We start from the raw sequence: 15,865 nt of genomic DNA on the forward strand, positions 1-15,865 counted from the left end.
GTTAAATGACTTACCCAAGGTCATAGAAGGATAGAATTAAGAAGGATAGAATTATATCTTTGAAACTAGACTTCTGGTTTTGCTTTTTCTAAACCCTCATTTCTTTCTCAAGGAGAACAAGTGTAGAAGAGTAACAATCTGTGTATTTTTAGAAAATTGTCTTAAACTCTCTTCCCTCTGCATCATTAAAGGTCACAACGCTATATTCAGCTACATCATTGTGGGCATACTTTTAGGTTTTTTAAAGTGGGATCTAGTGATCCTTATTGGGAGTGAGTTTGTTCTTCTCAGTTATCATGAGCGATTTGAGAGAAATGTTCCTTATGGTCTCAGGGATCCAAACAACCAAAGGTATTCCAGGTGATTATATCAAGGCAAAAAGAAACAAGAATAGTGCTGACATAAAGTAAGCACTCAGTATCAACTAAACTTTATTTAGGGTTTACTCTGTTCTGCATACTTTATTGGTACTGACTGATTTAATCCTCACAACAATCCTAAGGGCATTGTTACTATTATCTGTATTTTATAGATAAGAAAACTGATGTACAAAAACTTGCTCAAGATCACCTGCTCTTAACCACTATACTACATGAATTTTTCCAATGAATGAACGATATTCTGGGACAACAAAAGATGGAGAAAATTCAATATCCTGAATGTAAGTCTACCAGCACTACAGTTCTAAAATTTTCAGTTGTTACTTGATGTGGGGTTTGCAATTGATAAAGGAAATGAAAAGGACCTTGCACTTAAGAAGGTAGAAGCACCTAGATGTCTAAATTTCCTTATTTATATAAACATACAGATATACATAGATATACTTTCTATATATATATATATTTTTGAGGTACCTGGAAGGGGAATGAACCCTGGGACCTCGCGGTGGGAGGCTGGTGCTCAACCACGGAGCCACATCCACTCCCCTGAATTTGATAGGTGTCCTAAAATCTAGGTGTTTGGATTTCTTGCAAAAGCTGCGCAAAGAAAAGTGCAATGCAACTTTTAAAGTAAACACAGCTTCTAACCTTGTGCCTACCCACACGAGGTTATATAACAGGACTGATATTATACAATAGGCATTTTAAACCACTGGTCCTGGAACGGCCTTGGAGGTGATCCAGTCCAACCACCATTTTCCTGCCGAATACTGAGGGTCCACAAGGTTCTCGAGACACTCAAAGCTGAACCCGGATTCACTTTCACAGGCGCGGTTTCACTACTTCAGGTTACCCTGATACCTTTGCTTTCATCTCTTCTAATAGTCCCTGTCTGTGCAAAAGCAAACTGGCCGGGCTTCACCCCTTTGGGTCCTAAAATCCAAAGAGAAAGAAAGTACGAGCCCCGCCAGGCGTCTGCTGAACTCCGGACGAAATAACTAGCTCAAGGTCAGAGGGCGCGTCAGGCCCGCCCTCGAGGAGGCTCCGCGGGGAAATCCGGGGCTCTTTGCCAACTAACCGCGCGGGCGGTCCGAAATCAGCCCGCCCTATGACACGGCTCCCCGCGCACACCCGGGTCCTCTTGTGGAAGAACGGTGCGACCCGAGCCGCTGGTCCAAGGGGGCGAATGAGCTGGACGCGCTCGCACCCCGCGGTTCCACCCGGTGACGTTAGGGCTCGCGGGACCAGGCCGGCGGTTAACCTCAGCCCCAGCCCCGACCGCCCCCATCCCCCGCCCTGCGCGCGCGGGAGGGGCGGGGCCACCTGCTACCAGGACGCCCAGCCCCAGCCCCATTGGGCCCAACAGTGAGTGACGCAAGGCCCGGCCGCCGCCCGAGCGTCCCTGTCCGCGCCCGCCTCGTCGCCTGCGCTCCCCGCGCTGACGTGTCGGGGGCGGGCGGTGGCCGCCCCTCCCCGCGCGCGCAGCCACTCGTCGCGGCGAGAGAGGGGCGGGGTGGCCGGGGCCCGAGCCCCCCTCGGCCGCAGCTCCCGGCCCGCCCCGCTGCCCCGGCCCCCCGGATGAGGGTATATATTCCGAGCGGGCGCGGGACGCGGATGAGTGGCGGCGCCGAGGGAGCCGGAGCCGGGCGGAGTTGTGGTTACGCCGAGGGAGGTGAGGGGTTCCCAGCCCAGTTGCTGCTCCCTTCCGCTGTCACCCTTGAGGGGTCGGCAGGGCTCGGGAGCCGGGGCCGGCGGAGGGCGGGGTCCCGCCACACGCACACACACACACACGCACACACACGCACGCACGCCTCCACGGCCACGCGCACAGACGCCGACACGCGTCGCACGTACGTGCACAATGCGGACAGCCTGGCACACGCCGAGGAGCCCGCCTGCACGCCCGTACCCAACCTTGCCCCGTAGTCGCCTGCCACCCTGGGCCACCGCACCGGGGTGGGGCTGCGCTGGGCTGCCGGGTGGGTGCGGGGCCGTGGAGGAGACGAGGGCCGCCAGATGGACCGGCGGCTTTGGGGCCACGTCTGCAGCCCTGGGGGCTTGTCACAGCGGTTGGGGTTGGGGTCTGACCCACCTGGAGGCGGATGGGGCCCTTGAAGTTCTCAAGCCGGGGTCTTATGCAGGGGGTTGCTGGCGGCACCAGTGCCAAGCTGGGGGGTCTCCAGTGGCACTGAATGGTCGTTGGAACTGTCAGGTGGAAGCGAGTTGGGGTCCGTTGAATTAAGAGGAAAAGAATTCGGAGAGCACTGCCTAGGACAGGAGATAGCGTGAGGAGCCTGAGAATGGGATAAAACCTACTTGCCACTGTTTTGTTTTAACACTGGTAGCGAGAAAGGGTTGAAATTTCTGGGTTTCCCCTTTCTCGGCCAAGCAGAAGAATAGCTTGGAGGGCTGAAAGCACGCATGTGCTGAACATATGGTTTCCTGAAGCTTTTATCAAGCTTGGCCTGGCACTGTGGTACTCAACATGGTTTATGAAATCTGAAATGAGGTGGTAGTGATGAGGGTAATAAATATATATCATTATTTATGCTTTTAGGTTCAGAATTTTTAGGTGAAATTCACTGGGTGTGGACTAAAGGGTTTGCAGGAAACTGAAGGCAGTTGTCTCTTAGTCGGTTGGCTCACTTAACTGGGATGAATAATGAAAGACTTCATAGGCTGTGCTGCCAAGCATTTACGGGATTCAGTTTATGGCTTGACCCCAGTTTTGGGGGTCAAGTTTTCAAAAGCTCTGTCAATTTGGGGGTATGTATAGGTGTAGAGATAGGGGCAGGAAGAAGACCAGAAAAGGAGGGGGAAATAGGAGATTTCTTTAATACTTGTGCTTAAATCCTGTAAAAGATATTTGATAATGGTGGGTTGTTACCAGATTTGTCTTTTTTTTTTTTTTTTTTTGAGGTGGTTGCATTACACTATGGGTATATACCAAGTTCTGTCATCATTCCTAGAGCAGATCTTCAACTTTTTCAGACTTTTGCTGTCAAAATAAAAAATTTCAGTCTGACTCTTTGCTGCTACCTATCATTACACATACACACCTCTTACCAGAATTGGTGGGAAACAGTTTTGGGACATGATGGTGGTTTATCTGCTTCAAAATAAACATTATGGATAAATTATTCTTGCCCAAATCTCAAGTATGGTTGTTATCTTGTGAGCATTTACGCAATATGTAAATGACCGTATATAACTTTGCCAACATTTGATGGTCTCCAGACTGGGCCTAGATATCAAAAGATTAATCAATGAGTTGTCCTACTTTCATGGATTTGTTTTCTCAAGCATTTGAAGACAGATGGTTATCTAAGACTTTTAGGAACATTTTGACATATATCTTAAAATATATTTGCATATGCTTTTTAGTAGACAGAGCTCTCTTTCACTTGAGAGTATGTGAGAAAGAGTGCTTGTGTTACCTTCATTGTAAAGAAGAAGAAATGTCTGCAAAGGGAGGTGAAATGATTTGCACAGGGTCCAGTCATGGGGAGGGACCAAGAACTAGGACTGTTCTCTTACCTGGTCTAGGCAAATACCATAGTATAAATGAGACCACATTCTTTGGAAAAGAGTTCAATGTAAATGTTATCTCAACTGTCTTTTTTTATATATGCTCTGTTTTCTTAAATTCAAAAATAGTTGGATCTTTTCTCTTGAAACATATACAAGTCAGTAGAAATGTCTTTTAATAATATAATATGTATTCAAGGCTTAGGCTCCTGTCTTCTTTTTTATCTGTCGACACTCCCTCATTCAATTAAGAACTTAATATGATATATGCTAATGACCTTGAAAATTTTATCTTTGGCTCCACTATCACCTCTGAACTTGAGACCACTGCATTTTGCTGTCTAATCTGCATGTCTTGCTTGGATGTTTAATAGGCATCTCAAACTTAACATGACCATCATCTCAGATTTTGACTATTGTAGTAGTTTCCTAATGGGTCCACCACTCTGTTTCAGTCACTCTGCTCCAGCTACACTGACCTTGCTTTTCCCTGAACTCGCCAAGCACGTTCCTGTCTGGGGACCACTTTACTTGCTGTTTCCTCTACCTAGAGTGTTCCTCCCCTAGATTTATAACTTGTCTTGTCCTCTCTCTTCATTCACATGTACAGGCATACCTTGAAGATATTGCGGGTTCGGTTTCAGATCATTACAATAAAGTGAATATTGCAATAAAGGGAGTCACATGAATTTTTTGGTTTCCCAGTGCATGTAAAAGTTATGTTTACACTATAATCTATTAAGTGTACGTAAAACAATGTACCTACCTTATTAAAAATATTGCTAAAAATGGTAACCATTACCTGAGCCTTCAGTGAGTCATATCTTTTGCTAATAGAGGGCCTTGCCTTGGTATTGATAGATACTGCCTGATGGGGTGGTGGTGGTTGCTGAAAGTTGGGGTTACTGTGGTAGTTTCTTAAAATAAGACAACAATAATGTTTGCCACATTGATTGACTCTTCCTTTCACGAAACTGCTTTCAAAAATGGAGTCAGCACATCTTGAGCTTATGAAGCGCCTTTCTTGAAGTTTGGCAATAAATACCTTTTTACAAAAGAAAAAGAAAAAAAATGGAGTCAGTCCTCTCAAACCCTGCCATGGCTTTTTCAACTAAGTTTATATAATTAAGTTCTTTGTGATCATTTCAACAATGTTCATAGTATCTTCACCAGGAGTACATTCCATCTCAAGAAACCACTTTCTTTGCTCATCTGTAAGACACACCTTCTCATCCATTCAAGTTTTATCATGGGATTGCAGCAATTCATTTGCATCTTCATGCTCCACTTCTAATTCTAGTTTTCTTGCTATTTCTACCACATCTGCAGTTATTTCCTCCACTGAAGGCTTGAACCCCTCAAAGTCGTCCATGAGGGCTGGAATAAACTTCTTCCAATCTCCTGTTTATGTTGATATTTTTATCTCTTCCCTTGAATCACAAATGTTCTAATAGCATGTAGAATGGTGAGTCCTTTCCAGAAGGTTTTCAATGGACTTTGTCTAGATCCCTTAGAAGAATCACTATCTATGGCATCTATAGCCTTATGAGATGTATTTCTTAAATAATGAGAGTTGAATGTCAAATTGACTCCTTGGCTCGTGGGCTGCATATTGGTTGTTGTGTTAGCAGCAGGCATGAGAACAATTTCACTGTACATCTCCATCACAACTCTTGGGTGGCCAGGTGCATTGTCAATGAGCCGTAATATTTTGAAAGTAACTTTTCTGAGCAGTAGGCCTCAACAGTGGGCTTAAAAAATTCAGTAAGCCATGCTATAAACAGGTGTGCTGCCATCCAGGCTTTGCTGTTCCATTAATAGCACCTAGGCAGAGTAGATTTAGATAATTCTTAGGGGCCCTAGGATTTTCAGAATGGCAAACGAGCATTCGCTTCAACTTAAACTCACCAGTTATATCAGCCACTAACGAGAGTCAGGCTGTCCTTTGAAATTTTGAAGCCAGACATTGACTTCTCTCTACCTCTGAAAGTCCTAGATGGCATCTTCTTCCCATATAAGGCTGTTTCATCTTCTCTAAAATTCTGTTGTTTAATGTAGCCATCTTCATAAATTATTTTAGCTACATCTTCTGAATAACTTGTTGCAGCTTCTACATCAGTACTTGCTGCTTCAACTTGCACTTTTATGTTATGAAGACAGCTTCTTTCCTTAAACCTAATGGACCAACCTCTGCTAGCTTCACACTTTTCCTCTGTGACTTCCTCACCTATGTCAGTTTTCATAGTTGTTTTTTTTTTTTTTAAGATTTTTAAAAAAAGTTTCCCTGCCTTACCAGTTGTCTGCTCTCTGTGTCCATTCTGTGTGTTCTTCTGTGACCGCTTCTGTCTTTATCAGTGGCATTGGGAGTCTGTGTTTCTTTTTGTTGCGTCATCTTGCTATGTCAGTCTTGGGCAGGCTGCACTTTCTTTCGCGCTGGGCGGTTCTCCCTATGGGGTGCACTCCTTGCGCGTGGGGCTCCCCTATGCGGGGGACACCCCTGCGTGGCAGGGCACTCCTTGCACTCCTGTGCATGCGGCAGCTGCACATGCGTCAAGGAGGCCTGGAGTTTGAACCGCAGACCTCCCATGTGGTAGGTGGATACCCTATCCGTTGGGCCGAATCCGCTTCCCATCTTCATAAAGTTGAAGAGAATTAAGGCCTTGTTCTGGATTAGGCTTTGGCTTAAGGGAATGTTGTGGTTGGTTTGATCTTCTATACAGACCACTAAAACTTTACCCACATCAGCAATAAGGCTGTTTGACTTTCTTATCTTTTGTGTGTTGACTGGAGCAGCACTTTTAATTTCTTTTAAGAACTTTTCCTTTGCATTCACAACTTGGCTAACTGTTTGATGTAAGAGGCCTAGCTTTTGGCCTCTCTTGGCTTTTGACTTGCCTTCCTCAGAAAACTTAATACTTCCTAGCTTTTGATCTAAAGTAAGAGACATGCAACTTAATTTCAATATTGTTGTGTCTTAGGAAATAGGTAAATCAGAGGAGAGAGAGTCAGGGATCAGCTGGTTAGTGGAGCAGTGAGAACACACAGGACATTTATTGATCTTGTCTGGGCATGGTTTATGGTACCCCAAAACAATTACAATAGTAACAGCATAGATCTCTGATCACAGATCACCATCACAGATATAATGATAATGAAACAATGTTAAATATTACAAGAAATATTACCAAAATATGACCCAGAGACACGAAGTGAGCACATGTTGGAAAATTGGTGCCAATAGATTTGTTTGACACAGCGTTGCCACATACCTTCAGTTTGTAAAAAAAATGCAGTATTTGTGGAGTGCAGTAAAGTGAAGTACAATAAAACAAAGTATGCTACATTGTACCTGACTGCCCTGTCTACAAATATCTACCATCAGCCCCATTGCCCATCCCACTTTCTTTTTCTTCATAGTACACACTACTTGATATTTTATTTATCTGTCCATCTCACACACTGAAATGTGGTCAGATGCGTCACTTTGTTCATTTCTGTGTCCCTACTACCTAGACGAGGGCCTGGTGTACAGTAAGTGCTTATTTAATAGTTTTCCTTTTAAAATGGTCTATTCATGTATTTTTTTTTTTAAGATTTATTATTTATTTCCTACCCCCCCCTTACTTGCTGTCTGCTCTCTGTGTCCATTTACTGCGCATTCTTCTGTTTCTGTTTGTCTCCCTTTGTTGCGTTATCTTGCTGTACCAGCTATTTGCGGGTGTGGGCCGTCAGCTCTCTGCAGGCACGGGCTGGCTTGCCTTCACAAGGAGACCCTGGGACGCCAACTCAGGGCCTTCCATATGGTAGACGGAGCCCAATGGATTGGGCCAAAGCTGCTTCCCTATTCATTATCTTTGCACATTAAAAGGAAATTTTTAGGAGTAACCTATTTACATAAGTGAGAAGGGTGACTGTGGGTCCATCGTCTTTCATTCAACAGAGTTAGCAGCAATGATCGAAGTTCGCCCTCATTTATCACCATTTACCACCTCTATCCTGATATTTGCTTTTCTCCTTGAATGCATCTGTACTTTCTTGGACATTTTTCATACTGTTTCCAATGACTGCATTTTTTCTAATCTGTTGTATCCTTAGCAAACTTCTTTCATTCTTCAATGCCCAACTCAGAGTAACTCTCCTCATGTTTGGAGGTTGTGATTCAGAGATCCAGAGGACAATTTTCACTTATATAATAGTAGCTAATAGTATTTACAGAGGGCTTTCTTTGTGCCAGGCCCTGCTTTAAATACTGTTCCCTATAATTCATTAAGCCACTTAACCATATGAGATAAGTACTATTATTATCCCCAATTAACAGATGAGAAAAATTGAGGTACAGAGAGGTTAAGTAACTTGTTCAAGGTAGAGATAAGGATCTTAGGTGATGAAAAGCTAGGACAATATCCCATAGGGATGATCAATAAAGTTTCATTTTCATTTGAGATAGAGACCTAATTTGGTTATGAATTGTTTATAGATAGTATAATCTATTTCATACTTGTAGTGTTCTATCCCTGGAGTAAATCGAAATAACAAACCAAAAATAAAAGTTGGGAATATAACACATGCAACTTTATGTGCTAAATGAATTTGAAATTGAATTTATAAGAAGAATCAAGAAATCAATCTGTCACTTCAATTTGGGGGGCATCCAAGTAAAAGAAAAGTTATCTCCCTGTCAATTAGACAATAATATTTTTCCTGAATTTATTTTTGAGTGAAACCTAGTTAAAATTATTTCTAAGAAATTTCTGATTTGGGTCGACATGTCCAACATAGAATAAAAAGTAATGTTTTAAAACACAAAATATTTACTCATCCTGTAAAGTTCCTCATACACCTGCATTGTGCATTTTCTTTTCTTCATTTCTATTGGTTTGTAAGCTCATTTCAGCAGAGTCAGATATAAGAACATCAATTGTATCTATATTTCTGAATAGGTACAGTATGAATAGTGTGTTTCTTTTTCTGTTTCTCTCTTCCGCCCTCTTCCTCATGAATATATAGAAAGCCCTCTTCTCCTGAGATTAGAAGCATTCTGGTTAAGAGCTTGAATTTAGGAGTCAGGTGCCAACTTGATCACTTTACTAGTTGTGGGACCTTGGGCAGTTTATCCCTGTGGATTACTTTCTTTCTGTGTAAAACAAAATAGTCCCAATAAGAGCATATCAGAGTTGTGTAGAGGATTAAACAAAAGTGTATCTGTAAAGCAATTAGAATTGTATGGGCATGTTGTAATAGATATGTGTTAGGTATTATTACATTACCACCTTACGGGACAAGTAGATGGAGTTCTCTTAACGTGAATTTGTAAATGGTGTTTGATGTTTAATGGTCCTGAGGCAGTAGAAACTTATGACCATTTTACAGGTGAGAAAACTGAGATACAGGGAAGTTAAGTAACTCAACCAAACTTCAGAATTGTTCTCTCAACTACCACATGTATTTATATTGCCTTTCATTACTCTTAGGGTGGGAGAAGGTGAAATGGACTTTTCTCCGGTATCTGGTTTCTCTTTATCCCACATATCCAGTTACATTGCAGCAGTGATTCTTTTCCACTCAAATTCTTTTTCCCTCAAATTTATCCCTTTCACTTTCATTTCCTCTGCAACGAATCTGGTTCGGACCCTTGGTTTTTCACACCTGCACTTGTCTTTTAACTTGCTTCCTGCTTCTAGTTGTTCTTCCTTAGAATCTATCCTGTTCAAGTGTTCCTTTGATCTTCCTAATGCAAAGTGACACTTCCCTGGTTAGTAATCTGCTCTTGGCTTCCTATTGCTTAATATGTTAAATCTAATTCTCTGCTTAGTTTTCGGGGTTCTTCATGGTCTGGTCCTACACTACTTCGTTTCCCAACATTCTGCATAAAACTTGAGCTTTCTTACTGCTTTCCACACATGCTTACCCCTCATTGCCACCCTGGCTATGCTTTTTTCCTAATTTTATGCTCAACTCTCTAGGCCCACATTCCTTTGTAAACTCTTTCTAGACAATACTTAACTTTTGCATTTATCTGTGTTAGACCAGGAGATAAATACTTCCTCATTCTCTGTTTTTTAGTACTGTTAAGTTAAACATTCTGTGATGTTATCAGGAAATGATTTTAAGAAACATTCTTATTTACTGATTGTTAGGTGTGTCTTGCTTGTCTCTTTAACTAGGCTTTAAGCAGAGATAATGGGATGTTTTTAATGGCTTCTCTGCAGAAGCTGAAATAAAATGTATTTTCATGATTATAGGTGATTCTGTCTTCCTAAATCTTTCTGTATTCTGAAATACAATAGAGTTATTTCTAAAGTTGTAGAAAAAAAGGTGAACAGTTAAACATATAAGCAGCTGTGTATTCTTTTAGTTGTAGCTTAGTGGTCAGAGGAATAACCCAGAGGTAACTAAATGTGGTAGGGAAGGCCTGTGAGTCCTGGAATCAGACCGCGTAGGTTCACATCCTATCTCCACCAGTTGAGTAGTTTGGGTAACCTCTCTGTGCCTTAATCTCCTCAACTGTAAAAGAGTAATAGTAGCACAAATGTCGTAGAGGTGTTGAAGACTAAATGAGAGTAGGTAAAGTACTTAATGGTGCCCAGTACATAATGCTAATTATTATTGGCTTACAAATTTGATTTCTTACTGATAATGAGTGTTTGAAAAGTAAAAGTTAATTTCCTTAAGTTTTTTTTTTTTTTAATGTACTTATTTTTGGTAGGAAAATCTCCAGGTTTGGGGGTTGGACTTTTACCTATTATTAATTTCTTTTCTCTTTTATGTTTACAGGAGCAGAAATTATACCCCTGTTTCCACAAAGCTTGGCTGCCGAGCGTTATGAACGTTAATGACCTCAAACGCAGGTTGTCCAAGGCTGGGCAAGAACACCTGCTACAGTTCTGGAATGAGTTGGAAGAAGCCCAACAGGTAGAACTTTATGAAGAGCTCCAGGCCATGAACTTTGAGGAACTGAACTTATTTTTCCAAAAGGCCATTGAAGGATTTAACCAATCCTCTTATCAAGAGAAAGTGGACACACGAATGGAACCTGTACCTCGAGAGGTATTGGGCAGTGCTACTAGGGATCAGGATCAGCTCCAGGCCTGGGAAAGTGAAGGTACTGAGCATGTGCACATTTGTTCTAAGGTTTACTATGATATAGGCTAAAATTATTAATGTAGAGGGATCAGGTAACAAATATTTTGAATCTCATACTACCTTAAACCAGGTGTTACAGAAAGTGACAGATTGTGTTGCCAAGACCTCTGCATTCGCTAGTTCCATTTTCTTTTCATTTATTAGGCTCTTCTCATTCAAGTCTTCATTTTCCTCTAGTTTTTCTTTCTCCTCACTTTCCTTATTTCTGCTGGATTTCTTTTCCTGAAGCCTAAGTTAAATATTTCCATTTATGCTGGCTTAATCTGAAAACCTGCCCCAGCCTGGCCCTGGCTGATATTTTCAATCTTGTCTTCTATATTTTTCCCCGCTCTTACTGCCCACGTATTTTAGTCATACCAAATAGTTCACCTTTCCATGAACATTGTATTGTGCTTTTCCTGCCTTTGCTCATGCTTATCCTTAGCTTGGTCTGCCCTTTGCTCCATCTCTTTCTAGCTGTGTTACCTCGTGAGGATATCTCCTGGTGTGTAAGGCAGTGGCTCTGCCACGTGGTGAACTTACACTCATTCTTTAAGGGTTACTACATATGCTGTTGAATTCATGACCTTTCCTTCAGTGTCCTAAGTTGAAATTAGTTGTTCATGCTTTTCTTTTCATTCTGCCTTATATTGAGTAGTTTACCTCTGTCTTCCTCAATATGTTGTAGATTCTTAAAAGAGCACACCCCATGTCTTAGTTGTCTGTATATGTGACATAGCATTTAGAACAGGTTCTTGTAGGTAAAAGATGGTCAATAACTCTTTTTTGAATTGCCGCAGTGTTTTTTCTTCCAACGTATGTCAATAACCAATCCCCATAAGTAGTACTAATTAGTACTTTAAAGAGGAAAAATAGCTCAAATGTAGCTTATTTATTTATTTATTTTTGGAAGTGCTTCCATGTTGAGCTGCCTTTTGTCTGTTATTTTTTGAATTTGAAATAAAGTTTGAATAAAATGTAGCTTTTTGGTGGGGATGAGACCTGTGGTTTTTATAATTGAGTATTCCTCCGTAAGTAAAAGGTTGACTATACATTGCATCCCTAGGTGTTTATGTATGCTCTTCAAATCTTGGCTTCATTGCCTCAACTGTAGAATGAACAGATTTGACTAGTAATTTTCTTTCTCAAAAACATTGCTTTATTGCAAAAATAATATCAAAATAGCAAATATGATACAGAAATTGCCATTTAAAACCTCATCGAATCCTTGTGTTTACTTTCTCATATTTTCACCTAGTACTTATTGTATACATTTTAGTATTTTGCTACATTTGCCATATCATTCTCTCTGTCCAGCTGTCTGTCTATCTACCCACCCATCCATCTATCCTTCTTTCTGTCTACCCATGAATCCATTTCTGAACACTTGAGTAAAGATTGCCTATATCATGATCCCTAGGCACTTAATACTACCATGTGCATTTCCTAAGAACACTTATGTAACCACCTATTTTAGATTGCTAAGGCTGCTGATGCAAAAATGGCAGAAATGGGTTGGCTTTTATAATGGGGAATTTATTTGGGGTAAAACCTTACAGTTCTGAAGTTTTAAAAATGTCCATCCTAAGCATCGTTAGAGATGCTTTTTCACCAAAGGTTGGCTGCTAGCAGATCCTGGAGTCCTGTCAGGTGGCGAAGCAAGATGGCAGGTCTGCCGGTCTGTCTGTACTTTCTCCTTGAGCTCAGCTGTGGTCAGTGAGACATCTCTCCCTGGGCCTCTACTTCTTGAGCCTTTTGGGTCTTCTCTGTCTTTCTGCAGCTGTAGGTGAATGTGGAGTCTCACATAGAGGGGTCAAAATGGCAGAACTCCCTTTCTCTGTCTCTTTCTCTCTGTGTGTTCTTAGTTTATTAAGACTGACTGTGGTAAGAGGGCAGAGACCCAATTTGAGTCATGCCTCACATTTAACATTTGATATAAAGCTTACAGTCTATATTCCATTTTTTTCATATGTCCCAATAATGTTTCTTTGAGCCTTTTTTCCATTTTTTATTTTTTTATTTTAGGAGGTACCAAGAATTGAACCCAACACCTAGTACATGAGAACCAGGCACTCAACCACTAAACTACACCTACTCCCCTCCCTTTGAGTCTTTCCTCCTCCCTCCCTAGATCCCACCCAGATCATATATTGCATTTGATTGTCATTGTCTCTTTAGTTGCTATTTCTTTCATTCTTTTTTTTTAAATAGTGGAAACAAATATATAATGTAAACTTTTCCATCTCAATCATTCTCAAGCATACCATTCAATGGGATTAATCCTACCCACAATATTGTGGTATCCTCACTACCTTCCATTACTAAAACTTTCTCATCTCCCAAACCATATACCCGTTATGCATCAATTCCCTATTCCCTTCTGCCCCCTGCTCCTGGCAACCAGTACTCTAAATTCTTTCTCTTTGAGCCCTGATATTTTCTTTATAGTTACCATGGGGCTTAAATTTAACATCCTAAATCTATAACAGTCTTGCTTACTTTGATAACTTTAATAGCATGCATAAACTATGTTTCTATACCCCTCTGTGTCCCCACTTTTATGTAGTTCTCGTCACAAATTACATATTTATACATTTCGAGTCCCAAACGACTGATTTATCATTACATTTTATACATTTGCCTTTGAAAGTAGAATTACAAGCCAAAAATATAATAGTCTGACATTTATATTTACTGATGTCGTTACCCTCATGGGAGATCTTTGGCAGTTTTTTTGCTTTCAGCCCTTCAGTATGTCATCCCACTACCTTCTTGCTTCCATGGTTTCCAATGAGAAATTGGCACTTAATATTATTGAAGCAGCCTTGTATGTGAGATGTTGCTTCTCTCTGGTGGCTTTCAGAAGTCTCTCTTTATCTTTGGCATTTGACAGTTTGATTAAAATATGCTGTAATGTGGGTCTGTTTGGGTTTATTAGTTTTGCATAATTTGTTTTTGCTTTTTTTAAAATTTATTTTTATTTATTTATTTATTTCTCTCCCCTTCCTCCCCTTCCCCGCCCCAGTTGTCTGTTCTCTGTGTCCATTTGCTGTGTGTTCTTTTTGTCTGCTTCTGTTGTTATCAGTGGCATGGGAATCTGTGTCTCTTTTGTTGTTGCATCATCTTGCTGCGTCAGCTCTCCGTGTGTGTGGCGCCATTCCTGGGCAGGCTGAATTTCTTTCGTGCTGGGCGGCTATCCTTATGGGGCACACTCCTTGTGTGTGGGGCTCCCCTACGTGGGGGACACCCCTGCGTGGCACGGCACTCCTTGCACGCATCAGCACTGCACGTGGGCCAGCTCCACACGGGTCAAGGAGGCCCAGGGTTTGAACCATGGACGTCCCATTTGGTAGATGGACACCCTATTCACTGGGCCAAGTCTGCTTCTCTTGTTTTTAAGATTTGTTTTTTACTTTATTTATTTTAATTTATCCCCATCCTTCCCCTAGATAGTTCTCTTGTCTGTCTGCTCATTGTTTTGCTTGTCTTTTTCTAGGAGATACTGGAAACCGAACCCAAGACCTTCCACATGGGAGGTGAATGCCAAATGGCCTGAGCCATATCTGCTCTCCCGGGTTTATTCTTTTTGGAGTTCTTTGATTGTCTTGGATGTGTATATTCTGTCTTTCATTAAATTTGGAAAGTTTTCTGCCATTATTTCTTTGAATGTTCTCTCTGCCTCTGTCTCTTTTTCTTTGTCTTCTGGGAATCCCACAATATGTGTATTGGTTCTCTTGATGGTGTCTCACAGGTTCCTCAGGCTCTGTTCATTTTTCTTCATTCTTTCTTCTTTCTGCTTCTCAGTCTGAATGATTTCAATCTTCTTATCTTCAGGTTTTCTGATTTTTCTATTTCTCTCAGCTTCAATCTGTTGTTGAACTCCTCTAGAGAATTTAAAATTTGCTACTGTGGTCTTCAACTCCACTCTGTTCCTTTTCATAATTTCTACTTCTTGATTGATATTCTCTTGTTCATCCACCATTTTCCTGCTTTCCTTTAGTTCTTTGTCCATGTTTTCCTTTGTTCTTCTCATATATATAGGATCATTTTTTAAGTCTTTTTCTGTATGTTCCAAGTCTGGTTTTCCTCATTGATGGTTTCTAATGCTTTAATATTCTCCTTTGCTTGGGCCATTACTTCCTATTTCTTTGTATGTTTTCTAATCTTTTGTTGAAACCTAGACATTTTTATATTTTAATGTGTTATCACTGAAATTTAGACTCTGAGGCATCTGTTCTTTAAGCATGTATCCAGCTAGTGTTACAACAGAGTTTCTTGAATGCCAGGAGCAACCAAAAAAAAAAGAAAGAAAAAAAGAAAATACCTTTCCCAGTGTTGCAGATTGACCTGTTCTAGTACTCTCCTCCAGGGCTTAACCATATAATAAGTTTAGAGAATAGCCCAGTCAAAAGTAGGGGTCTGCCTGATCCTTTCTGTGCATGCCTCTTGTCTTGAGCATCTATGTATAACTCTGGGAATTCCCTGTTTACAGGGTTCCTAATAGCCCCTCTTCCCTTGGAAATAATCTCCTTAAGGTCTCTGGCACTGCACTCTGTGACACAGGTAGCAATCCCTTGCCCCAGGCTTCCACTTGACTATCACTGTGTTCTGGAGGGCAGCTCTGTGAACCACCTTCTACATGCAGAGTAAGTTCTGGAACATTGAGTTCCTCAGGCTACCATCAGACAGATTGGGTCAGATATACTACTCCCAGTATGTGCACAAGGGTTATTTTGCTTCCTCTGGAACTGAGTGGGGGCTGGCTCTGTGCCAAGTCAGTAGAGATGGAAAAGGGACCAACCAGGGCGCCAGGAGTTATGCTCACCCTGTTACTG

At 41.5% G+C, this 15,865-nt stretch overlaps 1 protein-coding gene across 5 annotated transcripts in view; it reads left to right on the plus strand.

Annotated features, from left to right (window-relative positions):
- The first annotated feature begins 1,859 nt into the window (after window positions 1–1,859).
- Window positions 1,860–15,865, plus strand: part of UAP1 (UDP-N-acetylglucosamine pyrophosphorylase 1) — a 45,279-nt gene continuing 31,273 nt past the window's right edge. For 2 of the 5 annotated variants that reach the window (XM_071207545.1, XM_071207547.1), the window contains exons 1-2: window positions 1,929–2,052; window positions 10,683–11,010. In XM_071207545.1, the coding sequence (XP_071063646.1) occupies window positions 10,731–11,010 (280 nt within the window). In that variant the 5' untranslated portion in view covers window positions 1,929–2,052; window positions 10,683–10,730. Of the gene's footprint in view, window positions 2,053–10,682; window positions 11,011–15,865 lie in introns of all 5 variants that reach the window. The other 3 variants (XM_071207546.1, XM_071207548.1, XM_058310036.2) reach the window with 3 other exon arrangements.

This window comes from Dasypus novemcinctus, chromosome 13 (genome assembly GCF_030445035.2).
Source record: "Dasypus novemcinctus isolate mDasNov1 chromosome 13, mDasNov1.1.hap2, whole genome shotgun sequence".
Taxonomy (NCBI): domain Eukaryota; kingdom Metazoa; phylum Chordata; class Mammalia; order Cingulata; family Dasypodidae; genus Dasypus; species Dasypus novemcinctus.